Here is a 24,904-nt window from a genome sequence, read left to right on the forward strand (position 1 = left end):
GATTCGCCAAAAGAGCGGACGACATATTCAATGCTTCTTTAATCTCATTGAATAGGTGGGTAAATATCCCCACCAGCACAGGGGAACCACTCGAGCTCTGGCACCCAAGGCTGAGGGGGTTATTCGAGAGATCGACGGAGCAGGATTGACAATAATGATCGCCTGCAAGGGGCTCCGGACTCTCGAAACGAATGGCTGCAACTCTGCACGCTCTGTGCAAGGGCAGACGTCACCCTTAAGGCTGCATTAGGCAGCACAATATCCCTTCCGATGGCTGCCTCGCCAACATGGCATCAAGGGATGACAACAATGGTTGTATTCACATACGCGTAGTGAGAATGAATTGGCCGTGATCTGGTTGATTTGGTTGATTGGAGTGGACCTGAGGCCCGACTGGAGTGGCGAGCTGGCTGTGGTAACTGGTACGCAGTGAGGCGTGCGGGGAGACGGCCCACTCAGAATCAACCGAGTTGAAGATCATGAATGGATTGCCTTCCTTGATCATTCATTATTCATTTACTCATCCTGCATCTGCATCCCTTGTCAATATTGAGAGTGAAGACGATGTCATCCTGACCTCAGCCACTGGCACTGGTAACTTACCGTATTGGAATACGTCTCGGGCTTCGGAGACGGCGATCCGAGGCTGTGAACCAATGATAGCAACCGTGCTTAGCCACTGTGGCGGTGCATGTTCCTGATTGGCTGCCTTATTTGCAGCAAAAGCCAGGCCTGCGTTCACTGAGGCGGAAGATTCCAGACTCAGGTTCACATCCTTGCTGGCCTCAGTTGTGGGGCAGTCACACCATTGTCTCTCAGGAGTGCTGCAGTGGTCGATTTAGGAGTGCTGCTGGATGACTGCAAGTTGCAACAGATGGCTGATCAATAATAGAGGTAGCCCTTACGTAGCTGTAGACATTAGACGCGTCATAGCATTCTGACAAGACAATAAGAATAGGCGTGTCTGTATAAAGAATGGTCAAGTCCAGCCCAGTGAGGCTTGTCAGCCGTCTTGGCACACGTACATAAGCCTCCCGCTCCCAAGCACGCCTCAAGCTTCTCTTTCACTATTTCTCCCTGAGGCTCGCTTCTTGTTCTCTTTCCATTCTCTGCTGCTCAACCCATCGGGTTTTCTTCGTCTCCATCCTCCATCGACCATCTCTCTTGGTCCTGAAATACATGCGTGAGTCTGCTTTCTTTCCCTATACGCGATACGCGTTGTCTTGGCTTCCCCATCCCTGTGAGCTTGGCTCGTCTTATCAGTTGCTGGATGGTGTAGACCTCTGTGTATTGTTGAATTATTACTGACGCTGGTTATTCTCCAGACCGGATTCGTTCGTGGGCGAAAGCTCACGCTTCTACTGCTGCCGACTCCCAACCCCAGGCCTCTGCGCCAGAATCCAACGATCGCCCCGACGACCCCGACATACATCGTCAAAATGATCAAGTGAATAAATCCGCTGGCGACCCGGCTTCGGGCTCGCCAAGTGATGGAAACACCTCTCAGAAACAGGGTCTTGTCCCTCGCACGAAGAACGCTGCCATCCGCTTCGTTCGCCACACCAGAACAGCACTATGCCACAGCTGGGTCAACGTCCTACTGGTCTTTGTACCCGTTGGAATTGCCGTCGAGGCTGTCGGGATGGACCCTGCCATCATTTTCGCCATGAATGCAGTGGCCATTATCCCATTGGCCGGACTCCTGAGCCATGCTACTGAGTGTGTCGCCAGCCGCATGGGTGACGCTATTGGCGCCCTCCTCAACGTCACCTTCGGTAACGCAGTCGAACTGATCATTTTCATTATTGCCCTTGTCAAGAATGAAATTCGCATCGTTCAGGCTTCTCTGCTAGGATCTATCCTAGCCAATCTTTTGTTGATTCTCGGCATGGCTTTCCTCCTCGGAGGTCTCCGCTTCCAGGAACAAATCTACAACAGCACCGTCACCCAGATGAGTGCATGTCTTCTTAGTCTGGCAGTCACCAGTCTCCTGTTGCCAACCGCTTTTCACGCCTCGTTCAAGGATAGCAACGATGCCAATCAATCGACTCTCAAGGTCTCCCGCGGAACCAGTGTTGTGCTTCTTTTGGTCTATGTATTGTACATCATTTTCCAGCTCAAGTCGCACTCCTACCTTTACGCCAGTATTCCCCAGCAAATCATCGACGAGGAGTCCCACCCGGGTGTATTGGCCGATTTCATGAACTCATCGTCCGACTCGTCTAGCAGCTCGTCTTCAGACGAGTCCGACGACACGACGACCTCCTGGACAACGGCAAAGCGTATCAAGCGTGCAATGAAATACCGCAAGCACAGGAAGGCTAGCATCAGCTCGCGGGGGACCACCTCTCCTGAACTGATGCACAAATCCACCGTCGATGTCTCATCGCTCCCTCCACGGAAACTCAGTACCGCCAGCGAGTCGAGCCCCAACCATCGTGATGACACCGGCTCATACGTTGTCGACACGGACGCCAAACCAGAGCCGGAAAGTAGCAACCCGAGCGAACCGCGCTTGAGGGACTTTGGCGATGACACCTTTTTAAGCGTCAACCCTACCACTAGTGCGAGTCAATCCGTCGGACCACAGTCGAGAGACTTCGGTCAGGCGCCGGCTAGCATCCACACCACGGAGACCGACCACAGACGATCCAGGCGCGAGCGGAAGAAGAAGAGGAAGGTCGCCAGACGGGAAACGAGAGAACAAGGCGTTATTCCAACCCTGCCCTCTCAGCCCGCACCCAACTCCCGCGTCTCGGCGCTGTCTCTCGAACAGGGCGAAACCTCAGAGCTTCCACGCAAGTGGTCTCCATTCCGCCCTAATCTCCCATCTCTGCTGTCGAACACTGTATTCACGAACCCGCCGCCAACTGCTGCCTCCAAAGATCCCTTAGGCAACTGTAATGGCCTGCGACGTACGCACTCGCTTCCTTCACTGGGGCAGCACCCCGCTGCACAGCGTCCTCCTCCAGTCGGCAATGCCGTCCAGTTCGCCAGAGTTGCAGCACGTATGCCCACTGCGGTCAACCCTGTCATTGATTCCGAGAAACCCCAGGAGCATCCCGAACCCGAAATGTCGCGTACCGCTGCGCTGGTCATGCTGCTCCTCTCCACTGGTCTCGTCGCAGTGTGTGCTGAATTCCTCGTCGACGCAATCCCCGCCATGGTCGAAAGCTCCTCCGTCAGCGAAGCCTTCATCGGCTTGATCATCCTGCCTATCGTGGGTAACGCCGCGGAGCACGTCACGGCAGTGACAGTTGCGACCAAGAACAAAATGGATCTGTCAATCGGTGTCTCCGTCGGAAGTAGTATTCAAATCGGTAAGCTCTCAATCTATTTTCCAATCCTTATGTTACTCATACTAATCAACCATTAGCAATCTTCGTCACGCCGCTCGTCGTCATCCTCGGCTGGTGCATGGACAAAGATATGTCTCTCTACTTCACGCTCTTCGAAACCATCTCGCTCTTCGTCACCTGTTTCGTCGTCAACTTCCTCGTCCTCGACGGCCGCAGCAATTACCTCGAAGGAGCGCTTTTGATGGCGGCGTACGTCATTATCGCTGTCGCCGCATTCTTCTACCCCGATAACGCGCACGCTAGCGATCTTGGACAGGCGGGGTAATTAGCCGATTCAGCGCGCTAATTTCGTATCTGTGCATGTTATGTGCTCAGGTTTGAGTTGATCGAGATGTGATCACGTTGGTCCCGATTGTATACGGACGGGACATGCAATTATCCATCTCAGTCTTGTTTTGTTATTGTTCGTCCACAAATTGTGTTTGCCTGTCTCTACTTTATTCATTTTCTCCAGAATCGAACTATGGAATTTTGCGCCAACTCTGACAGCCTTTGACTAGTATTGTAGTCATTCGTCATAATGATTGTAGTTTTGTAAGCAAACGGAGAGACTGAAACCTGATTGTCAACCCCAGTCCACAAAACCTTAGACCTGCCCTCGGCGTCTAGACTGCCCCGTATATTTTCCCCCCCTGGTCCGGGGGCGGAGAAGTTTGCGAAGGCCTCGCATCGAGTCCACCTGGCCTCGATGCGAGCGCACCACTGCTGGTACCATAGAGCTGCCCCAAATATCTGGGTGGCTCGCATCGATCCCGAGCAGCTACAATATAGCATCAGCAATTATGGTACATTGTTTTTTAAACGCAATGGACGAAGGACGGCGAACTATAAGGGCTCGCAGTCTGCTCGTTTACTCGAGTCCTTCCGTCTGATAATCACCGCTTGGTATTCTAAGCAGCATTCTCATAGAATCATTTCCCATCTCAATCCGTCCTCGTCCTTCAGCTATGGCACCCGCGCTGGAACTCCTGCCGAAGTCCACTGAGAACGTGCCTGTCAAGGCAATTCCAGCCACCAGCAATGGCGCATCTGCTGCGGCTCTTATCAAATTCGAGAGCCCGGAGAAGCACCAGCGCGTTCTGAACGTCTTTCGAGCTTTCATTGCTGATCTCGTTCAGCAATACGGCGATGGCCACCCTGGGTATATTGACCCCCTGCCTTCGAATTGTTGCACTTTGGAGTACAGTGCTAACTGCCTCTTCACAGATCGCCCATGGGCATGGCTGCCATTGGAATCGCGCTGTATAAGTATGTCATGAAGTACTCGCCAAAGAACTGCGACTACTTCAACCGTGACCGCTTTGTTCTTTCTAACGGTAGGAATTGCTGTACCTCTGGAAACCAGGAGACAATGAGCTAACTATATCATAACAGGCCACGCCTGCCTATGGCAGTACCTCTTCATGCACCTTGTCGGCGTCAAGAGCATGACCCTCGAGCAACTCAAATCATATCACTCAGCAGAGATTGGTTCCCTCTGCCCAGGCCATCCGGAAATCGAAAACGAGGGCATCGAGGTTACCACTGGGCCGCTGGGCCAGGGCCTTGGCAGTGCAGTAGGCCTGGCCATGGCCACGAAGAACCTTGCGGCGACATATAACACACCTGGGCATGAGGTGGTGGACAACATGACTTGGTGCATGGTTGGTGACGCTTGCTTGCAGGAGGGGGTTGGCCTCGAGGCGATGTCCCTGGCTGGACACTGGAGGCTCAACAATCTCTGCATTATCTTCGATAACAACTCCGTTACCTGTGACGGGTCTGCGGATGTTGCCAATACTGAGGACATCAACACCAAGATGCGAGCTGCTGGGTTCAACGTGCTGGATGTGTTGAACGGGGACTCGGACGTCGTCGGTAGGTCTAGGAGGTCCTCTAACTCTGTAGTGGGATATTTGTTAATGCATAACAGGAATTGTAAATGCTCTCGTTGCAGCACGCTCCAGCGACAAGCCCACATTCATCAACATCCGCACTACGATAGGCGTCGGGTCTACCATGGCGGGCACGGCGGACGCACACGGTGCTGCTCTTGGAGTCGGCGAGGTAGCCAACATCAAGAAGTCGTTCGGCCTGGATCCAAACGAGCATTTTCACATCCCCCAGGATGTATATGACTTCTTCAGCGACATCCCCAGCCGTGGCGAGGCCCTAGAGGCGGCGTGGCAGGCGGCCGTGGTGAGGTATCGTGAGGAACACCCGGTAGTGGCAGCCGAATTTGCCCTCCGTGTCGCAGGAAAGATGCCCGAAGACTGGACCAAGTGTATCCCTTCCAAGGAAGACCTTCCTACTGGGTCTGCAGCGTCGCGCAAGTCAGCCGGTGCCTTGACCAACGCCCTTGGGCAGACGGTGAAGTCCTTCCTGGTCGGCACCGCAGACCTCACCCCATCCTGCAACGTTGCCTTCAAGGACAAGGTCGATTTCCAATCCGTAAGTACTACCCCTAGGAAATATAATAACCAACTAACTCCGCTAGCCTGATCTCCGCACAACCTGCGGCCAAACCGGCGCCTACAACGGCCGCTACATCCACTATGGCATCCGCGAGCACGCCATGTGCGCCATCTCCAACGGCCTCGCAGCCTTCAACAAGGGCACCTTCATCCCCATCACAAGCACATACCTCATGTTCCATCTGTACGCCGCCGCCGCAATCCGCATGGGCGCCCTCCAGGGCCTGCAGCAGATCCACATCGCCACCCACGACAGCATCGGCGTCGGCGAGAACGGGCCTACCCACCAGCCCATCGCCGTCCCGGCCTTGTACCGCGCCATGCCCAATATCCTGTTCATCCGCCCCTGCGATGCCGAGGAGGTCGCCGGCGCTTATATTGCTGCTATCCGCGCCACCGAGACCCCGTCTGTCCTTGCGCTCTCGCGGCAGAGTCTGACACAGTACCCGCGGTTTTCCTCGCGCGAGGGCGTGCAGAGGGGGGCGTATGTTTTCGCTCCGGCCCAGGACAACAACAACAGCAGCAGCAGCAGCAGCAAAGACGATGGCGAGTTCGACGTCACGCTAATCAGCGTCGGGTCTGAGATGGTCTTCGCAATGCAAGCCCGCGACATTCTCTACGAGCAGCACGGCATCAGGGCTAGGGTTGTGTCTTTCCCCTGCACGCGGTTGTTTGAGCAGCAGACGCGCGAATACAAACACTCCGTGCTGAGGCCGAGTGCTGGGAAAGCGGCTGTTGTGATTGAGGCGTATCCGTCGACTGGGTGGGAGCGGTATGCGGATGCGTCGGTGTCGGTGAATAGATTTGGGAAGAGTCTTCCTGCTAAGGAGCTCTATGAGCATTTTGGGTTCGAGCCGGGGGTTATTGCCGGCAAGGTTAAGGGGCTGGTGGAGGAGGTTAGGGCTGTTGGGATTGCAAGCTTGAGGGGGGATTTCAGGGAGTTTAATGGGGGGTTGAGTGTTGGGTTGGGGCATTAAGGTTTCTTATAGTATTGGATGATATTGAATGAAATTATTAGGACATAAACCTCAGTGTTTCTTAATTACGAACAGATCTAGCTTATGTTAACTCCTCGTCTTCTATGGCTATTGATGGCTTGGAGATAAGAGGAAAGTCACCTAGATATAAAGGTAGAATGAGGCTGACTATAGATACAATATCAGATAGCACACAAAATGCGTTTTACATTCCACAGAAGAAAGTATTAGATAGACATTGTTTTCATCAAAGCCATCTAGATACAAAATACCAAATTCAACGCCCCAAAAGAACATGCATGACCGCATAAACACAAACCCCAACCCCCAACATCCCAGAAATAACCCCAAAGCCCATGAGATACTTCGGTGCATCGTCGTCGGGAAACAAATACGCGCCATATATCTGCGCCAGATTGCCCAGTGCGTTGACCAGCGCCAGCGCAACAGCGCGCACCTCTGCATCCATGGACCCGAATGCCGAGGACGCAAAACTCAGCGATACGGCGTTGGATGCCCACAGCCCTGCGGCCATGAGGACGAGCAGGACATATCGCGCAACGAAGTTGTAGACTGCGCAGACTGCGATTGACGTCGCCAGAGAGAAGGCGAGCCAGGAAGCGATGATGACGCCCCGGCTGTTGGCGAGTTTATCGGCGAAGAGACTTGTTATAGCAGTACAGACGAAGGCAAAGGCGTAGATGGGGACCTAGATGGTGTGATATTAGCTACTCAGCCGGGCCTGAGTATTAGAGAGTATTTATTATTGCTTACGGTCATGTATTGCGCTTGAACAGGGTCGCTGTAGCCGAGACCAGCGACGAGCGTTGGGTAGAAGTAGGTCAGGGTGGAGGAGCCGACGATGACCTAGAAACAACCAGTCGATAATTAGTATATTTGAGGAGCAGGCGGAAAGTGAGTGACTTACCATGTAGCCAATAATGAACCCCCAGGTCCGCCAGTCTTTCAGGGCCAGCAAGAAAGACTGCATAGTTCCCATCTTCTCGTCGCCACGCCTGACAACAACGGTGTCTGCCTGCAACCGGGCAACGGCGATTTCCCTCTCTCGCTCGCTAAGCTGGCTCGAGGTAGCTGGGAAGTCGAGAAGCAGGAATTTGGAGATGATTGCCCACCCAGTCGTAACTGCACCCTCGACGATAAACAGCCAGCGCCAACCACGAATACCGTGCGAGCCCTCCAGGCCTCCAGTGATGGCACCTGCAATAAGACTGCCGAAGGCCCCGGACAGGATGGCTGCAGACATGAAGACGGCGAAGCGCTTGGATTGCTCATTGCGTCTGTACCAGGATGAAATAATGAGAAGGACACCCGGGGCGAAGCCGGCTTCCATCACCCCGACGACGATTCGAAGGACTATAAGGTGGTGGTAGGTTTTGACAACGGCCATGACGCATGTCAGGGCACCCCATATGGCCATTATAGCAGGGAGGTAGAGGGAGGGGCGCGTTCGGACTAGTATCATGTTGGATGGCGGTTCGAAGACGACATATCCAACTGTATCCCGTCAGTGTTGTCCGCTATCTTGCAGCTGGAGAGAAGGGACTTACCGAAGAAGACAACGAGGGCAATACTGTACTGGGAGGAGGTGAGCTCGAGATCATCGGCCATTCCTGCAATCTTCGCGTTGCCAATGCTAGAGGGGAAACAGTCAGAGAGGCTTGCAGTCTTGCCCTTCATGCTGGCACTCACTTGGTACGGTCCATGTAGGAGAGCAGGTACATGATCCAGATGTTGGGTAGCAGACACAGGTCGATCTTGCGAACAAGCTTCTTCTCTTCGTCCTCAGTCCAGAAGATCTCTTGGCTGACTTCAACATGCTCAGTGCCTTCCTGGGAGCCCTGAAAGTCCTTCTGGTCGTTTGTTTCCATGTTGAGAATTGGCAGTTGCGGTAGCTCTGGCAAGTTGAACAAGATGAACAAGGTGAACTAACAAGATGAGCCAGGGCAGCGATGGCTGTATATTCAGAATGACTTATATACGGTGGGTCGTTTCTCCAGGGTTTACCTGTGGAGGAATTGGCAACCCCGGGGTTGATTTGGGGATTTAATCCCGTGTCCGCGATTCCAATGGAGAAGCTGAATGGAGAAAGAATGCACGTTTTCTCTTTGTTCCCGGCCAATTGTGTCTGGAAGCGACGCTGCCAAGTCGTTGACGATGCTCGATGCGATGCCTAGTGCGGCCTCGATGCGAGCACCTCGCCACGAACAGTTCGGATGATTAGGAGGCTATTGGCTCGCTTGGATGATTGCGTATGAAAACGAGTTCAGCCAGTCGTTTGCTTCTCTAAACAAGGCTCCATCTGCGCATTAATGCGACATCGGTAGATAAGGCCATGGCGGGTTTAAAAAGACAACCCACCCAGCAACAATTGAGCAATGAGACCTGAAACTGTCATTCAGACTTGGCCTATAATTGCACCCCATAGAACAAAACATCTTCAAAATGTCCCCTACCGCCGACCTAAACCGCAGCAGCAGCAGCAGCAGCAGCGACCCAACACCAGCCTTCCTCGACACCCAACCAGGCCCAGACCACGACTGGAGAATCACCCTAAAGGACAAAGTCATCGCAATCACCGGCGCCAACAGAGGAATCGGGCTAGCCATCGCCGAGGTCTGCCTAGCCAACGAAGCAGCAGCAGTGATCAGCCTGGACCTATTCGAGCCCGGGCCAGAGTTCCTCGCCCTGCAAGCAGCGCACGCGAAGTGCCTCCAATACATATACTGCGATGTGACATCCGAGCAAAGCATCAGCTCAGCACTCGATACAGCCATTGCCTCACGGGGCGCCATCCACGGGTTCGTCGCAAATGCCGGAATGACGAAGCACCAGCCCGCGCTGGACTTTAGCCGCGCACAGCTGGACCAGCTGTTCAATCTGAATGTGTTTGGCGCGTACTTCTGCGCAACGGCGGTCGCGAGGAAGTTTATTGAGCTGGGAATTAAGGGCTCGATTGTGTTTACGGCGTCGATGACTTCCTATCGCCCGAACCGCGCTGCGCCCTCGGCTCCTTATGGGGCTACGAAGGGGGCTGTGAGGAATATGGTGCATACGCTGGCTATGGAGTGGGCGAAGCATGGGATCCGTGTGAATTCGATTTCGCCCGGGTTTATTAAGACGGCTATGACATACTTTGTGGATCAGGCGCCGGACTGGAATCTCAAGATGCAGTACTACGGCGGCATGCCGAGATTAGCTGAGCCCAAGGAGCTTGGTGGGGGGTATGTGTATCTGCTCTCAGATGGTGCGTCTTACACGACCGGTATCGACATTCCAATTGCTGGCATAGTCGGAGCGTGGTAATGGAAGGACTTTGGGTAAGGCGTGGTATAAGGCGTGGCATTCAGAATTCAATTAGAACAGGAACTGAGTGGTCTATGGTTTCATTCGAGTATATAGTCTTAGTTTGTTTTACATGAATGAATATATAACTATCATATTGCTTCACTGCTCACTGTCATACCCCTGCCACACCATTTTGAGCTCAGCAACAACCCTCCTGGCAGGGAATTTGCTAATCTCCAGCATATTCTCCAAGATACGGAGCAGCTCAACCCTCATCTTAGGCGACTGCACAAACTGGCCAACTGGTTTCCGTTCGGTCAGCCAAACTAACGAAGCCACAGAGTACAGAGGGGGAGGCCTTCACTTACCACAAAACAAGGTCTGGACACTGACAAAGGCCACCGCAGAATCATGCTCCTGGCAAGCGTTCGCTATACCACAGACAGTCTGCACACTCTCACTCAGCTGCTTCTCACGGCGGCAGTACGCGTTGAGTCCGCCCATCGTGGGCTGGTTCAGCAGCACGACGGCCTTTGCGAAATGATACATCTGCACTGCCCCTGCGTGGCTGGCGGGATGGATCCATACAGGCGGGAACAGGGTATTTTGCCCAGTCTCTTGCGCCTGCGCCGTTCCATTCCAGTTTGGATGGGACGAGTCGGGCGCTGTCGTTGATAGTATCCTGTTGTCGTGGACGGTAACTGGTCTATATGACATAGGAAGAACACGGAACCAGTCATCGAGAGCCCGGAGAAGCCGATCCCCCTGCTCGATGCGAGACTGTGGATTTGGATTTGTATTCGTATTTAAATCAGGATTTGGATCTGGACTTGGATTTTGATTTTGATTCTCACCCGCGCCGCCCGCGGCGAATTCCACACACTTGGCGCAGATATAGACAATCCTCGTCGCCAGCTCATCCTCGTCAAGCTCCTCGAGCGGCTTCCTCGCACGCCATATAGTGAGAGTCGGCCGGCGCGCCTGGAACGCAGCCCAGATATCCTGACGCAGCCAGGCCCACCACACGGCACGTCTGAGCCCATCTGCGGACTCGCCGTCGTTGTCCTGGGACCGCTGGATCCAGAACGAGCCGCGCAGGTGGCGCTCCCAGTCACCGCTTGTGGAGGCGCGGTCGGCGTCGAACATCTCGTATGTGCTTATCATGATGGATGTGGCGAGGATCTCGCGCGAGTCTGCGTAGGAGGGGTAGAGAAGGGTTTGGGAGAGGTATTGGAGGGTTTCGTAGTAGTACTGTGCGGCGGCGTGTGCTGGGTTAGGGTCTGGGTGTGTCGTCGCTGGTTGTGAGAGGGGACTATGTTGCGCGTTGAGAGATGGGTCTTCGTTTGCGAGACCGAGAGACATATGTTTAGCTCCCACGGCGAGGATGGACTTGAGAAGACCGGTGTTTTGGAGTCCCAGGTGCGGCACGACGTTGGTGAAATGCCGGGCTGGATCAAACAGGTCCAGGATGGGCCCGACGGCTTCGGTGTAGTAGCGAAGAAACATGAGGTCCGCCGGCGATAGTTCGATCCCGGCGTTTGTGTTCCAGGGACAGCCGACTAGGCTGGTGCGCTGCTCGGAGATCGCCCTGGCTTGGTCGAGATGAGGCCCAGGACATTCAGGAGTGGGCGATTGTCTCCGGGAAAGAGTGATTGCTGGGAGGTTCCAGCGAGGCTCGCCCGCTGAGGCTTCGTTGAGCCGTTGGATGTTGCTGATGGCATCGCGTGCTAACAGGTCATACCACTCGAAGGGAGAGATGTTGAGCAGGGGGATCTGGCTAAAGGCAAGCGGAGTGGCTGAGAAGGCCGGGTCAGGGCTGGTCAGGCTGGCCAGGCTTTGGTCATTTCCCTGGCGTGGGATGCTGTCCTGGCGTGGGATACTGTCCCCTGGCGTCTCAATCAAGTCGTTGATCTGGACGGAGGTCTCACCAGGTGTTGAAGATGCAGCCCCAGTGGCATGCCGCCGGTCAGCACTCTGGCCATATCGGCAGGTCCGGTTAGACTTGGCACACCGCACGCATTCTGGCCTGGTGTCATCACACTTGACGCGCCTTTCTCGGCAGGTGAGGCTATCGCGTTTGCAGAGGTTAGACTGATGTTCGCTTATGAAGCCTGGAGCAGCGTATCCACTCACCACCCTGTCGAGGTTCTCAAGCCGCGGCCGCGAGAAGGCCTGCTACGGCGCTGGGACCCCGGAGGCCTTCCAGCTGCTGGTAGCTTTTGTCGTGTGGTGCTCGTGACGTCCATCGAGGCGAGGCAAGTTGGTTCGCATCGAGGACGCGGGAGGTGAAAAGGATTAATATTCCCCAGACTGCCCCGCACGACTTGGCTGATTGCATTTCATTTGCAGTTATGATTGGCAGAAACTAACTGGATTTGGGAAGAGACTATGGGGACTTGGAGAAGGTGGATCCAGGTGGCAAGTTGGTTCTTTGCGGTACACCATGAGCTACAATGACGATGTTCCATAGAAACTGTAGAATATGGTTGAAACTATGAAGATGGATTCCATACTCTAGATGAGTAGCTCACTCAAAGTCGATGGCCACCTTCAGCGCCTGATGCTGCGCCGCCTGCTGGAAGGTTGCGTACGCCGTGTCTCCCTCCGTACATGGGAAGTCTACTATGGTTAACGGTCTTCAAAGCAGTAGGGTAATCAAAGTAGTAAGAATTAGACAAACATACGATGCGTCACCAGCGAGCCAATATCCAACATGCCCGATTCCACCAGCCGCAGCAGTTGCGGCGTCGTAGTTGCGTTGACCAGGGACATATGGATACCTAGTAGATTATAGATTAGCCCTTAGTCCAGGCTATATAGAGACAACTCACTGATATTGCGATCCCACAGCGTCTCGAGGTGCAAGTCCACCTTGGTCCCATGCACGCCAACATTCGCAATCCGCCCTCCCACAGCCACCAGCTCCTGACAGAGCGCAAACGTCGCGGGCACCCCAACCGCCTCAATAACAGAGTCAAACCCTTCGCCCTTGGTCAAATCCAGGAGCTGCTGGATCGCATCCTCGTCAGAAGACCGCACCGTAACATGCGCACCCAGCTTCCTCGCCGTATCCAGCCGCGCCTCGTCAAGATCCACCATAACAACCAGCGCCGGCGTATACAATCTCGCTGTCAACAGCGCAGCCATCCCAACAGGCCCAGCACCCACAATCACCACCGACCCCCCGGGCTGGACATTAGCACTCAACACCCCACACTCCAGACCCGTCGGGAACGCATCAGACACGGCGACCGCATCGCGCGGGGGAATCGACAGCGGCAGCGCATGCAGCGACAGCGTCGCATGCGGTACACGCACATACTCCGCCTGCGTCCCGTCGATACGATTCCCCAGCACCCACCCGCCTGAGACACAGTGCGATGCGATCCCGCGCTGACAGAACCGACACGCCCCGCAGGAGGTCATACATGAGATGAGGACTCGATCGCCCGGTTGGAACTTGTGTACGGCGGAGCCGACGGCGTCGACGACTCCTACTCCCTCGTGCCCGAGGACTCGGCCGGGCTGGATGCTGGGGATGTCGCCTTTGAGGATGTGCAGGTCTGTGCCGCAGATTGAGGCGTGCAGGAGCTTGATTATTGCGTCTGTGGGGGCTTGGATGGTGGGTTTGGGACGCTCGAGGATTGAGACTGTTCCTGGGCCGGTGTAGACGAGGGCTTTCATGTTGGGTGTAGTTGTGAAATGTTTGAGTGTTGTCTATCTGGATGAAGGATAACAGCGTCAGACTGGGTTAAAAGCGAGTGTTGCATGCCAAGGGCCTCGCGTCGAGACCCCGCACCTCATTGGCAATTAACTATCCCTGGTAGATTCAATCAGTTGATCCCTGGTAGATACATGTGGCTAATCTCGGGGATTCGGTTACTCCAATCACACTCGCTGCGATGAACTTAGTGCTGTTTTCGGGTGTTAGGTTTGCCTAGGGTTGTGGGAATGTGTACTTTATAATGAAGTTGTCTAGTATCCAAGTACCAGATGATAAGAAAACCAGTTTATGTTTATAGATAAAGGAGAAACATCAATATTAAACCAGGGGAGACAACCTTTATAAAAGACTAACAATATATCTACCTAGAGCCATTACGCTTTTGAAGTGCTAACTATTATGGCAGACAAAAGCCATCTAGGTCGCATTAAGAGATTATTCTCAGTTAGTTCTTGACCGGTCAACTCTTTCCCAAGTGTATGTTCGTCTCAGCGTCTCCTCCAGCTCCTGCACCTTGACCTCTTGTTCGTGCACCTGCCGCTGGAACCTGATCGCTCGTTGTAATGCACGGTACTCATCGTTCAAATCATACTTGGCATCCTCATCAGCTTCACGAGACTTGCCGTCGTATGAAACGAGGAATGGTGTATCTTGATACACAATAACCCAGAATCTATGACACCCTCCCAGCTTCGTCCTGCTGTCAGTCGTTATCCGGATGGTGTCCCACCCTGTCATCAACTGGAAGCAGTCCGAGCCCTCAAGAGCCAGATCACTCAGTCTTATCCTGATATACTCTAGCCATCCACGCCTAGCTCCCTCGGGCTCTGCTAGATGCACCCATGCTATCCAGTAATTGTTGGGGGAAGGCCAAAACTCAACGTCAACATCAAAGGTTCGGCATCCTAGCATACGGAGTTTTTCGGTTAAGCAGTGGAAAAGATCCTGCGCCTTTTCTCGATTGTAGTCTGAGAGCCTTGTAAATAGAAAGGCCGCTTCGTCCAAGTTTCGCGTCATTGCTAGATAGACTGCCTGCTTCCAGGGAGATAACGAGTTTGAACAATGGTTGTAGTATACGTTCACGATGACAAGTCTTGACTGAGAGTTAAACGTTATCTTGTCCCCTGACTGTGAAATATGAGGACTCGAGATCATCTTTATATCCTTAAGGTTTAGTAAGAACAATGATCGTTCATTATCAATACGGTCCTTGTGTCCGTTCTTTGCCTTTGGCTGCGGAAAGTGGCTCTAATTGATTCGTACATGTTCCTCGGTATAAAGAGCATTGTCCATATCCTAATGGAATCATCGGTGTTTGCAATGATCAAGCCGATGAATACATTAAGATACGGACAATGCTCTTTGAGGAGAACCAGCTTTGTCTAAGTGTTAATCTTTCATTCTTGTTATGTCCTTGCTGGACAATGGCAGATCAGCATTCCTTGTATTCTATTTCAGATCTTTGTCTGGTCATCGTACATTCTAGGCAGCTGCCTTGACTGCCTGCTAAGTGTTTGATATCATCCTACTGCCGTTGTTTTCCCAGGTTTATGCTCATCTTGAGATGCCTTTAGCTTGGCTTTTTCTACAATAAATTCAGGTACTGTGATCAAAGGAATGGATATAATTCGAACTCTAGCTGCTCTAGTCTAGAAGCCCGTCAGGACCGGCTGCTTCGGCTATCGCGGCGAGCAGTCTTGGTTCAATATGTCCCCAGTGTCGGCTTGCCTGGAGCCCTTTGACAGTTCTCTTTAGAGTTTCTCGGTGCTCTACAGCCCCGTGTAGCAGGACCTCGTCACATAGCAATCGTAAACGGGTCCAATGGCTCTCATCGACATGTTGCAGTTGGCCGTCACAGTAGGGCAGAAATGGAATACCGAGATACATGATCAACTGCGTCTCATAGTGCAGTTGGTCTGCGCTTTCCTGGAGACGCCCCATGATATTGTGGATTTCCAGAGGCTCAACCAGCGTCAAGAGTCGCGACCCATCGTATATTTGCATCCCTTGGAAAACCTCCTCCACTGTGGACGACAGCGTTTGCTGGGTCTGTATTTCCCAATCTTCGGCCGCTGTTTTGCGTTTCTGCACCTGCACCCAGAGCGTCCATTTCTCGACTGGCACGGTCTGGTAGGAAATAGCAATTTCATATGCTAGGCACTCCACGGAGTTCAGTAATTCAATTAGCTTCAAGACTATCTCCGCCGCTACCTTCCGACTACAGGTAGGAAGCTGCCCGTAGAGCATCGTTGTTGCTCGAATGGATTCCACCGGCATTGCTGCGGATTGTCTGTTGAATAGAGGAAGCAATTGAAGCAGTTGGCCGAAGACAAGTAGACAATGGTCGTCTGAAGAAAGTAGTCCGTACAGTTGTTTGACTTGGTGGACTTCACGTTGAATTTATACCCTAATATGATACAATGGGTCTCGAAATATCTCGGGCATTCGTCTTTCATAATGGCCTGTGTATCCATTGTTATCACTATGCGTTCACGCTGATCCTTATGGAATGCCAGAGGGGACAAAGACAAGGCCTATGCCTTCACGCATGAAACCCAACTTTAAGTATCTGTTAAGCAGTAGCATATTGAAATTCAAGAGCCAGTCGTCAATTTAAGTCTGGGCCAGGGTGGATATGCGAACGGCTATTACAGGAAAGATAATATCTAGAGACATGATATACAATAGTTAATGCCAGTCTCTGCTACACTTGTTAACCCTTACAAAAGCCAGACAGTATCAGCAACAAAGAAAATGTCTACTGGAATATTCCAAATCTTCTATAACAAATAGAATTCACAATCGATAGTTTCAAAACGGCGGCACCCATAACCGGCTCTTCGACCTCTCAATCACCCCATCCAGGCCACGCATGTCAATTCGTAACACAGCCTCAAGCGCAAGACAGTCACGCTCCTGGACATCGCCATTACATTTCAGTAGAAACGGTGTGCCCTTGTACATCGCAATCTGCGTCACCTGCTCCAGCGCCGCAAGTTCCGCCTCGAAATCAACATTCTCTGGTTCTGGCTCAAAGAACACAGGGTCCGGGTCCTCCGAGGCCAGATTGACTTCTAACGAGCACTTGCTTGTTACAGGTTTGTACTCATCTTGTCTCGCTGGTTGTTCTGATGTAGTCATCCGGATGAAGATCTTCCAGCGCTCAGTCGCTGTGTGATAGCCGACGGCAATATCATAGGTTTGATAGCAATCGCTAAGCCCGGCAGCAAGAAGCCCAAGGGCGCTCTTTGCATATCCGGCTGTCATGCTGGGAATCTGGCTTGCGAGGGCTGATTCGGGCTTGACAGGTACGGTTGAGTCCGACATCTTGACGGTAGTCGGGGGGAATCGCGACCAAGGATGCGGGATAAGAGATTGGTTGATCATGTCCTTTCGAGAATAACCCTCATTTATGGCTGGCTCAGGAATTGGAGGATAAAGATGGAGCACTTTCTGTCTTTACATTATATGTATCTGACACTTAATATTACATTCTTTGGTGTGGGTCTTTGCTTATCCTTTATACTCCCGAGGCTTGTTCAATAGTACAATACATTGTGCCAATGATATTCACACTTCAAAGGGATTATATGATAAAGATTGTTATAAAGATTGCACATAATATACTTCGTATCTGGATATACAGGACGCTGGCATATACAAGTATTGCACGGCATATACTACAAGTAATTAAAATCGAAGCAGGAGAATAAATAATTAAAGTTCTTGCATCACAGTAACTGCAAATATCAGGCAGATGCTTCCGAAGCGTCCCCAGTAAAGCCTTCTGATCCTCACTGCCCCATCCCCCATTCCTCCCAGCCAGGTATAAGTCCAGCGCAGTCTTCCAAATCCTCAACCCACCTGAACCAAACAGTGTTCCACAGGACATAATTAGTGAATTCCTCATGAATATCATTCAGCTCCATCAAACTATCCATTTCTTCTAGCGGACGGAACAGAACGACAAGGATCCGCCAGACACCGTCTGGCTGGCGGTATTCAACACGAACGTCAAACTTCCCATATAACAGGTGGCATTCACTCTGACTATTCTCCGAGATCTTTGTTTATAAGAACAATGCAGACATTGTATAGACAGTGATGCCTGAGGCTGCGACTCGGCTATTCTATACCATCCAAATACAGCTAGTGTCATACACGGCCGGAATATCCATGGTTCCGTCAAACCCACAAAACCCGCAATTCCTCTCGACAACTCACAACACGTTTTCACTCTTGAATCTATCCACAATCCATCCACAATCTTGGTTCTATCCACAATCCACATCCACATCCCGATGCCGCGTGGATATTATTCACCGGTGCTGCCATGCTTCATGCTGCATCGCAACCGAGCGTAATCGCCTGTAAATCGTTTCTTTCTGTTCCTGTCTCGTGGTGCTAAACCCCAGCGACGACTTGTCTGCATGAAGATCGTGCTAGAGTGTCGAATGCTGTTCTGCCTCTTGTACCAAAATCAACGGGTTTATATCTAGCATGCGGGCGTCTCCCCTGGCCTTCGGGCTGCACTGCGTCTGTATCATGGTATCCATCCTACATTCTGTAGCTCTTCCCTGGTCTTCGTATTTGTATGCTCTATTTGATGTCCTTTCTTGGTCTTAGTTCGAGTGAAGCGATGAGTCTTATGAATTGCATTGCGATGACAGCTGAAATCTAGAATCACAAAATCACAAACCAACGCCGATACATTTCCCAGCCTTGTCCCGGTGCTCGCGACCCAGTCTAAACCATTACGCCGTGCGCTCTGCCGTTTATCGTTACCGTCGCTTCATGTGAATATTTCAATCCGCCGATCAATATCCATACGACTGTCCTCTCTGAAGCCCCTGATATCCCTGCATCGATCCGTCCTCCGAATACGAGAGGTCGAGCCCATATCTCATTCCCATCGGGTCCGTCATCACGAGGTCGGCTGCGTCAGGCATATTCGGATACAAAGATGGCTGATACTGCGCCACATATCCGCAAGGATCGTTGGGCAGGCTCATGGCCGGATGGAGGTCATAGCCGTGCACGGAACCAGAGGTGTCCGGGGTCGCCGGGAGATACTCGTTTGCGGAAACCTGAGAGCTTGTGGTGAGGGAACCGTAGTTGTATGGGTCGTAGCCAGCACCTCCCTGCGAGCCGGTCATCGATGGGGTGGAGGATGGGGGACGTCGCGAGGATCTGGCCGTAGATGGGGACTGGCAGCACGGTTGTAGATGGACGGGGCTGAGGCGTTTCCGCGAGAGAATCGTATATCTAGACTTCTGGTCAGCGCCGATGCTTTTCCCTTGCAGGTCTGAAACTCACTGGTTCTTGATGTTGTTCGCAGACCGGGTCGGGAAGTGCGATCTCTGGATATCTTTCCAGCTGCTTCCGTGTGTCTCGACTGCCGACAGCAGGAGTACATTCTGGATGGTTAGACTGCCATCGATAAATCTTGATATGGGAGACATACCTCGTCATCCGTCCAAGGACTCCGCTCCAGCTCCGGATTCAGACAGTGATGCCAGCGCTTCGAACATTCTGCCCTCGTTAGCTTGAACAGCGACACCTAGAAGCAAATACTAACGGTCTGCATTCCTCGTCTCCATCTTCTGCGCAATCATGGCCCAGCGATACTGATACCTCTCGACGAGCTGGAACAGCCGCTCGTCTTCATCCTGCGTCCACGATCCCTGGTTTATTTAGCCTCTTTCCCCAGAACACAGTATATACTACCCGTAACTCACCTTGCGCAATCCACCCGTGAATCGGTTGAAGTATCTCTTGCGACAGTCCTTGTTGCTGCGGCCGGGGATGTGGTGCGCGATTTCGTTCCAGTTGACTTTTTGGCATTTGCCTGTTGGGGCTGTCGTCTGTTAGTATCCAGATGTATTTGTAGTATATCTTTGTGACGTACCTCTCTCCTGCACTTGGTACATATCCCAGAGGAGCGCATCCTCGGCAGTTGTCCAGCGCCGACGTTGTTCAGTCATTGTCGAGAGTAGAATTGTTTAGTGGAATATAGACTAAAGCGTATAGTTGTGGTGTGATTTATATTGTCGGTGGTGAGATGTGCTCTCAAAACAGAGGATCATTGCTGGTATATATAAGGAAGAAAGAATAAAATTAAAAAAAGAAAAGAAAGAAAACACTTCATCAGCAAGATATCTGACTTGCAAGACAAGACAGACAGAAAGGCCCGCGATGACTGCGCCCCGTAACCCTACACAGAGACAGGATCAATAACATCATCCACGGTGCGGAATCCTGCCAGCCATGTTTCTTACATCGGCCCCTTGTGGAGTATTATTATTATTATTATCATTATTATTATTTAATTTTTTAGTTTGAATTAATTTATTCGCAGCTTGGCTCCAGGCTTAGCTTAGACGAGTGAGAGGGACGGGGTATTCAGCCTGGATTCCGGGAGATCAATTCCTAGCTCTTACCTGCCTACCTCATTAAGTAAGTATATCGACAGGCAGGTACCTCTACCAGCTAAGGCACTGCTAAATTCTAATTTAAAGTCGAATTCTCCAAGTGGATCTACCTCGTGCGCGCCGAGTCGCCAGCATTCCAGTCCACACAAGTCACAAACCCATTCCTCGCATTCGCATTGCACTCGTCCAAGTCGTCTTGGACCTTGGTACCCTACCTCATGTTCGTGCCTGCCAATCGGCGTGAGAGGGGCTGTTATCGCAGACTCACAGTCACAGCCTGTCAGCTCTTACGGGCCGGTTCACCAGTTAGAAGCTTGGGAGGGGCCAGAACAAGGATATGCGGCATGCGACTTATGCATGTCTTGATCAGCCGCAAGAGCCGGGGTTGGGGAACTAGATTGACCTGATGGTTAGCTTATTGGCCATCCGTCTCTCCGTCTCTCCGTCTCTCCGTATCTCTACCCCCCCGTCCTCCCTCACCTCACGTAAGGTTGATGAGTGAGGACAGAGGGCGGAAATGCAAATGGGCACTGGGCTGTGTGGGTGTGGGTGTGACAGATTGATCGATCGAGAAAGAGCTCCGCTGTAAGAGTACTCGAGTAACCTGTCGTGTGCCAGCGGTTCGAAGCGAGAAACGTGGAAGTTGGGAACGTGGAACGTGGGAATGTGGTACAGAGACGGGGATGAGACAGCCCCTCGCTGCCTGCCCAAGACTAAGTGTCTCGGGGGAACTTTTGACTTGGTTGCAAGGCTAAAGTTGCAAGTAAGCAGCCAGCAAGGAGAACTTGGGTCGAGATGCAGATCGTTTCTCCAGAACGAGGCATCTACATTGTTTCTGCAGGGGGGTGGGCGCCATTGGCTGTGACTCCTGTGAGCCTGACCTGCAGCGTTGGTCAGTCACTCCGTCACCCAGTCTGACTCCAGTCGTCACTCGGCAGTCGACAGTCGACAGTTGATCTGCAGCGCCGAGGTAAAAATAAACCTGCACGTTGGAAAAAGCAAGCTGGCTGGCATGCCGGGCAGCCAACGTGGCCGAAGTTTCAGGTCAGGGATGGAATGCAGCAGCACGCGAGGCCGCCAGGTCCAGTTCGCTGGCTGCAAAGAGAGGGTCGTACAAGGCGTTCCGGAATCATTTTCGAGGGTCAATTGTGGCTGCCTCCGACGAACTGGCACCCTGAGCGACGGTGTGCAGACGAAGCCCTGACGATTTCCGCATTGGGCTAGGGGATCCGATATATGGAGACGCTGCAGTTAGTTCGATGAAAGCTCTCCGCAGCAATAATTAAGAATGTAATTGTCCAATAGACCGGACGATAGGCCGATCGGCTCGCTTCGCCAATTGCAGCTACCAGCATTCCAACAGTCGCCCAGTCCTGCCACAACACAGCACCAGAAGGGGGAATCTCGTATCCCCGCCGGTCGATCACAACCGCTGTGCTGCAGCCTATCGCAGCCCCAGATCTGGAATGTGAAGGCCATCATATTCAGTGCTATATTTAGGCCCGTTTCAACTTTCATTCTTTAATCGATGTGAGGCCGGTCAGCCTTGCCGTCAGCCCGAGCCCTCCCTTGTCCCTAGCAGCATCCCGACTACTAGAACAGTCCTGGCCTGCCCATCCTACGGCGCGTGCTTTTGTCAAGTGCCAACCTCGATTCCCGTCGAGCCACGAGGCCCTGTGTAACCCTGTACGACTCCCCGACTGCCAGGATAGGAAACTCGTCTGTTGTTACACAGCCATCGCTGACGGAGTCGCCCGCCGGCCTCCACACGAAACACCCCCCTTCTTCACGGGTTCAGCGCTCATTCAGCACTCATTCAGCACTCATTCCCGGTCGGCACGCCTTTCTCAGGTCGTCCCATCTCGAGATTCGATTCTACAGGTCCCCTGCAAACCAAGGCCGCCAGGCGCCCGGCGTGATTTACAGGACACGCGGCCCGTGATCGATCCCCAGGCCAAACAGCAGTTCGTCCACCATTAGAGTCTTATCGAGTATCCGTACCCAGCTGATGGGATCTGGCCTGTTCCCTCTTCGGAATTAGTTGTGCTGCAGGCGCGTCCAATAAAATGCTGGATATGCACACTGAGTCGTCCCGGGCGGCGCAGGGCGCCTAGCAATTACTAGTACTAGCAATTAGCGACAGCAAAACAACCGGATCTCCAAGGGGAAATCTAGACGTGCGCCGGGAAAATAAACTCCGAGCGTGCACTGCTGGTACATGTACATGTACATTACATTGCTTCTGCCTTATTATCCGGCGGGTCTGGTCTGGTCTGGCTGGAGCAATTGTGTCCTGTTGTTGCTGTTGCTGTTGGCCCCGCCAGGTCTAATGGGCCTCATAGCCTCCTTTCATGCATGGGGCGAAATGAGTCTCGGCGCTGGTGGGGTATTATTCTAAGCCATGGAGGGGCTGCTGCTTTCGCTTCATTTCTGCTCCGATTGAATTAGCGAGTTGGTACCTGGGTTGGGGCAAGTTGGGGCAAGTTGGGACAAGTTGGGACAAGGCACGGGGAGTTTCCGCAGATGTACGGAGTATGGAGCTTGGACAGGCTGTTCGATTATCGGTAATCGCTATACAGGAGTACCTCAACTAGACAGAAAAGCCTCGAGTACATTTCCCATTCCTAAAGCAACCTGCTGCTGAGCTACAGCGCATACCGAAACAACGGACTCTTCTCCCCCATCGCCCTCAGCTCCTCGTCGCTATATCTCTCCCTGACATCCACCTCGCTCATCCTCTCCCTCTGCCGATTCACCCTAAACAGAATAAATTCAAGCAGGAAACAGGCCACAATCCCCGCCGACGCAAACGCAAACGAGTTGCCGTACCCGGTGACATACCGCGGTGCCTCGTCTTCTCGGTATATGAAGCTCCCAATCAGCCCGCCCACGTTGCCCATGCAGATGAGATAGCCGATGCTAATAGCTCGTCTTGTTGGATCTGGCGTGTTGGAGACATTCCACGCGTTGACTCCGGGGAGAATGGGGTACATCCTATCAACTGGTTAGCCACCCAAAAAGACAAGTTAAGAAAGAAAGAAAGAAAGGGGAAAGAAACACACCCAAAACAAGCCAAACAAACCCCAAAATAACAAACCGCAACATTCTCCTCAATGCTCTCAGCATGGGTAAACAAGACCGCAAACGCCACGACCTGCGCAACCTGCGGGACCACAATAAACGGCATGCGCCACGAATACCGATCCGCGAAGACCGAGAAGATATACGCCGAGAACGCACCGAGCGCGTACGGCGGGATCGTGAGTAACTGGGCGCGCGCGGCCTCAAACCCCATCCCCGTTATGATCTGGGGCATGGTGAATTTCATGGCGTAGTTTGGGACCGCGTTGGACCAGCTCCCGAGGATGAGGAGGTAGACTTTCCAGTCTGTGAGGACGGATAGTATTGCTGGGTAATTTGTTTTACGTTTCGTCTGCGTCCCTGGTGTGTCTGGATCTGGAGACTGGGGACTGGCGTCAATGCTGTTGGCGATTTGGCGTAGTTCCAGGAATCGGATTTCGCGGGGGGTCAGCCACGATGTTGACCGCGAGGGTGAGTCGAGGAGGAGGAAGAAACACATTATTGCGAGGAGGATTGTGGCGAGGCCTTCGATTATGAAGATCTAGTCACTGTTAGCTTGTCTTATTGACCGAAAGAGACTATCCAAGGAGACCAACCCATCTCCACCCCTCGTAGCCAGCAAGACCGTTCATTTTGGCAATTCCAAAGGCGAGAAGACCGGAGAATGCGCCGCCAGATGCAGCTGAGGTGTAGAGGATTGCGATGCGGGTTTGTGTTTCGTTGGGCAGGTACCATTTTGAGATAATCAGGACTGCGCCGGGGAGGAAACCGGCTCTGTTTTGTTAGTATAAAGAACTAGACTGTAGGAGGTGGAAGAATATACTCGAATAAGCCCAGTAGGAAGCGGATAGCAACGAGGCTGCCGAAGCTCTGGACGAAGCCTGTGCACATCATGATAACCCCCCAGATGAATATCAGCGTTCCCAGGTAGACGGACGGCTTGTTGAAGTGGTTGAGGATGATGTTGCTTGGGACCTCTGCTACAGTTAGACAGTTTACTGTGAAGGCCCAAGGTTACTCACCTGCTAGAACATATGGAATGAAGAAGATGGCCAGTGCGATGTTGTACTGCTCGCCGGTCATTCCGAGACTAGGAAGCAGTCCTTCAATTTTGGCATTTCCTGGAAACTCAGCATTCGAACACCTTGATTGTTGAAAGACACTCACCGATATTCGTCTTGTCAATATACGCCACCAAATACAAGAGCACCAGCATGGGTACAAGCCGCCACTGGATAGAACTTAGCGGGACGTTGGTTATACTATTGAATATCATAGTTCGGATCTTACATCGACCTGGACTCGAGTCAGAAACGGTGATAGAAGATAGAAATAGTCAGAGTACACACCTTCTTAAGGACTTGTTTCCGCTCGTCGTCCGAGAAATTGGCTAGAAACTCCTCGTCCTCAAACGACATTCCATTTGCCGGCCGACGCTCCAGGTGCATTGCTGATTCTTTCTCAGGAAGGCCATTCTCGGTATCTGAGGTTATACTCCGCGGCATTTTATTGAACAAACTCAGTCGCTGGTTTGGGGGTGACAACCCTATAGGGGTTGGGGGTTATATAGGGG

At 52.4% G+C, this 24,904-nt stretch overlaps 11 protein-coding genes across 11 annotated transcripts; 3 read left to right on the top strand and 8 right to left on the bottom strand.

Moving 5' to 3' along the window:
* Positions 1-1,179: 1,179 nt before the first annotated feature.
* Positions 1,180-3,624, top strand: APUU_80789S (putative membrane bound cation transporter; the record flags this gene model as incomplete). Its single annotated transcript, XM_041697109.1, has 3 exons — positions 1,180-1,183; positions 1,326-3,320; positions 3,377-3,624. The coding sequence occupies 3 exons, from the start codon at positions 1,180-1,182 to the stop codon at positions 3,622-3,624; spliced, it is 2,247 nt and encodes a 748-aa protein (XP_041562672.1).
* Positions 3,625-4,306: 682 nt separating this feature from the next.
* Positions 4,307-6,789, top strand: APUU_80790S (transketolase family protein; the record flags this gene model as incomplete). Its single annotated transcript, XM_041697110.1, has 5 exons — positions 4,307-4,500; positions 4,566-4,675; positions 4,734-5,216; positions 5,272-5,789; positions 5,836-6,789. The coding sequence occupies 5 exons, from the start codon at positions 4,307-4,309 to the stop codon at positions 6,787-6,789; spliced, it is 2,259 nt and encodes a 752-aa protein (XP_041562673.1).
* Positions 6,790-7,066: 277 nt separating this feature from the next.
* On the bottom strand, positions 7,067-8,678 carry APUU_80791A (uncharacterized protein; the record flags this gene model as incomplete). The annotated part of the gene is made up of 5 exons (XM_041697111.1): positions 7,067-7,498; positions 7,564-7,656; positions 7,718-8,304; positions 8,358-8,443; positions 8,500-8,678. 5 exons carry the CDS (start codon positions 8,676-8,678, stop codon positions 7,067-7,069), a joined length of 1,377 nt encoding a protein of 458 aa, XP_041562674.1.
* A 574-nt stretch (positions 8,679-9,252) lies between these two features.
* On the top strand, positions 9,253-10,113 carry APUU_80792S (uncharacterized protein; the record flags this gene model as incomplete). Its single annotated transcript, XM_041697112.1, has 1 exon — positions 9,253-10,113. The coding sequence occupies one exon, from the start codon at positions 9,253-9,255 to the stop codon at positions 10,111-10,113; it is 861 nt and encodes a 286-aa protein (XP_041562675.1).
* Positions 10,114-10,254: 141 nt separating this feature from the next.
* APUU_80793A (Zn(II)2Cys6 transcription factor) lies at positions 10,255-12,341 on the bottom strand (the record flags this gene model as incomplete). The annotated part of the gene is made up of 3 exons (XM_041697114.1): positions 10,255-10,397; positions 10,464-12,163; positions 12,229-12,341. 3 exons carry the CDS (start codon positions 12,339-12,341, stop codon positions 10,255-10,257), a joined length of 1,956 nt encoding a protein of 651 aa, XP_041562676.1.
* Positions 12,342-12,622: 281 nt separating this feature from the next.
* On the bottom strand, positions 12,623-13,779 carry APUU_80794A (zinc-dependent alcohol dehydrogenase family protein; the record flags this gene model as incomplete). Its single annotated transcript, XM_041697115.1, has 3 exons — positions 12,623-12,714; positions 12,780-12,875; positions 12,927-13,779. 3 exons carry the CDS (start codon positions 13,777-13,779, stop codon positions 12,623-12,625), a joined length of 1,041 nt encoding a protein of 346 aa, XP_041562677.1.
* A 481-nt stretch (positions 13,780-14,260) lies between these two features.
* APUU_80795A (uncharacterized protein) lies at positions 14,261-14,836 on the bottom strand (the record flags this gene model as incomplete). Its single annotated transcript, XM_041697116.1, has 1 exon — positions 14,261-14,836. The coding sequence occupies one exon, from the start codon at positions 14,834-14,836 to the stop codon at positions 14,261-14,263; it is 576 nt and encodes a 191-aa protein (XP_041562678.1).
* A 627-nt stretch (positions 14,837-15,463) lies between these two features.
* APUU_80796A (uncharacterized protein) lies at positions 15,464-16,096 on the bottom strand (the record flags this gene model as incomplete). The annotated part of the gene is made up of 1 exon (XM_041697117.1): positions 15,464-16,096. One exon carries the CDS (start codon positions 16,094-16,096, stop codon positions 15,464-15,466), a length of 633 nt encoding a protein of 210 aa, XP_041562679.1.
* Positions 16,097-16,630: 534 nt separating this feature from the next.
* Positions 16,631-17,146, bottom strand: APUU_80797A (uncharacterized protein; the record flags this gene model as incomplete). The annotated part of the gene is made up of 1 exon (XM_041697118.1): positions 16,631-17,146. One exon carries the CDS (start codon positions 17,144-17,146, stop codon positions 16,631-16,633), a length of 516 nt encoding a protein of 171 aa, XP_041562680.1.
* A 1,490-nt stretch (positions 17,147-18,636) lies between these two features.
* Positions 18,637-19,803, bottom strand: APUU_80798A (uncharacterized protein; the record flags this gene model as incomplete). The annotated part of the gene is made up of 6 exons (XM_041697119.1): positions 18,637-19,084; positions 19,136-19,236; positions 19,284-19,351; positions 19,398-19,503; positions 19,558-19,676; positions 19,728-19,803. The coding sequence occupies 6 exons, from the start codon at positions 19,801-19,803 to the stop codon at positions 18,637-18,639; spliced, it is 918 nt and encodes a 305-aa protein (XP_041562681.1).
* Positions 19,804-22,895: 3,092 nt separating this feature from the next.
* APUU_80799A (putative MFS transporter) lies at positions 22,896-24,836 on the bottom strand (the record flags this gene model as incomplete). Its single annotated transcript, XM_041697120.1, has 8 exons — positions 22,896-23,244; positions 23,313-23,872; positions 23,928-24,105; positions 24,155-24,308; positions 24,354-24,452; positions 24,499-24,562; positions 24,622-24,627; positions 24,681-24,836. The coding sequence occupies 8 exons, from the start codon at positions 24,834-24,836 to the stop codon at positions 22,896-22,898; spliced, it is 1,566 nt and encodes a 521-aa protein (XP_041562682.1).
* Between the last annotated feature and the right edge of the window lie 68 nt (positions 24,837-24,904).

This window comes from Aspergillus puulaauensis, chromosome 8 (assembly GCF_016861865.1).
Source record: "Aspergillus puulaauensis MK2 DNA, chromosome 8, nearly complete sequence".
Taxonomy (NCBI): Eukaryota; Fungi; Ascomycota; class Eurotiomycetes; order Eurotiales; family Aspergillaceae; genus Aspergillus; species Aspergillus puulaauensis.